Raw genomic sequence first — 1,554 nt, forward strand, 5'->3', positions numbered from 1 at the left:
TTAAGACTTTTTTCTCCACACACATTCCATGAAAGAATTTTGTTCTAGCAGCACCAATGCCTAACATTTGGCATTTTTACGATGAAAGCAAACCATGGCTTAAACCATAGTTACTTTCCAATTTTGTGATTGCCGTTTTTAAATTGCAAACTTCCACCAGTTCTAAGCACTAATAATCCATGTATCCTTGACCCTACTGTTCAAAAGAGGAGCATTCATGGCACATCATAGAATTATACTAACACAAAGATAATTCGGTAATCACTATTAGACGACATGCAAAACAATCCGAAGGAATGATTCTACTTACAATCTAAAAAAAGTAGAGCGGCCAAAAAATTCTTCGCAAGTAAGGTATTTTCAGAATCTTCTCCACAGATAAATGAAAGTCCTAACAATGATAAAAGGTAAACGAGATGAAGAATAAAGTGACATGATAACCATTTTGAAATTTTAGATTTTACTAGTATTGGCGCTCATCGCCACCAGGTTTATATCATGTGACAACAACTTTTTCCTTTTCAACTCTTGAAGTATAACACAACAAATAACACATTGATGTTGCCAGTAAACTTATCAAAAAGAGAAAGAAGCCTCAGTTGAGGTTACCTTCTATCCTGGCTTCCATCTCGATTTGAAAGTATTTACATCATAAACGGCAACCGCAAAATTCCATGTTAATTTTTGCCACGGTCTGTTTACATCATAAAAGGCAACCAAAAATATTTCATGGTTTGCTTTCGTTGTTTGTGAAAGCTCGTTTATGTGATGATCAAGAACCGCTACTAAAAACCGGAAAATAATTATGGTTTAAGTTTGGTTTGCTTACATCACAAAATGCCAAATGTTAGGCATTGGTGTTGCTAGATCATAATTGATCTAGCAGCCGTAGCAAATTTTTTTCCCACATTCCATTGGAGAAACTGTGCTCTAAATCAAAATCAAATCCCAAACCTTGTCTAGACTCCCAAATTGGGTTGGTGAGCCATATGGTAGTCATCACTGTGCCCCACCATAAATGTGTACCGTTAGTTAGGACAATAATAAAAACTTGGATAAACTAAATGTAAACACATGCTTCTATTGATTTCCCCATTTCTTCCTTTTACACAGCATTCTTGTCTATTTTCATTTTTCACATTTCCTTTTAAACTAAAGAAACTCATCAGACCTGATTCCCACTACTCGTTCTCTCACCATTTTCCATACTTTTCTCTCTTACTTTCCGAAACCTTTGAATTTCGGAAAACCTAGATTTTATCTGGCAAGTTTCTTCAAAAATGAGTTCTGGAGAATTTCTTAGTGTTGAACCACAAGAATTAAGATTCCCATGTAAGTTTACGGTTTTAATTTATCAGATCTTTAATTACTTGTTGTGTATTAGGGTTTGGTGAGTGTTTATCTAATTATGGGTTTCTTGTTTTTTAATTTCATGTTAAAGTTGAACTGAAGAAACAGATCTCATGTTCTCTTCAACTTTTGAATAAATCTGACAACCATGTTGCTTTTAAGGTAAATCGTTTCGTCTTTTTTTTTTTTTTTTTTTTTTTTTTT

General features: G+C 33.8%; 1 protein-coding gene across 1 annotated transcript in view; it reads left to right on the forward strand.

Moving 5' to 3' along the window:
• The first annotated feature begins 1,069 nt into the window (after positions 1-1,069).
• Positions 1,070-1,554, forward strand: part of LOC113297243 (vesicle-associated protein 1-1-like) — a 4,890-nt gene continuing 4,405 nt past the window's right edge. The window contains exons 1-2 of the mRNA XM_026545669.1: positions 1,070-1,332; positions 1,442-1,512. Coding sequence (XP_026401454.1) covers positions 1,281-1,332; positions 1,442-1,512 — 123 coding nt within the window. The 5' untranslated portion in view covers positions 1,070-1,280. The remainder of the gene's footprint in view (positions 1,333-1,441; positions 1,513-1,554) is intronic.

The sequence above is a fragment of the Papaver somniferum genome, chromosome 7 (genome assembly GCF_003573695.1).
Source record: "Papaver somniferum cultivar HN1 chromosome 7, ASM357369v1, whole genome shotgun sequence".
NCBI classification, from domain to species: Eukaryota; Viridiplantae; Streptophyta; class Magnoliopsida; order Ranunculales; family Papaveraceae; genus Papaver; species Papaver somniferum.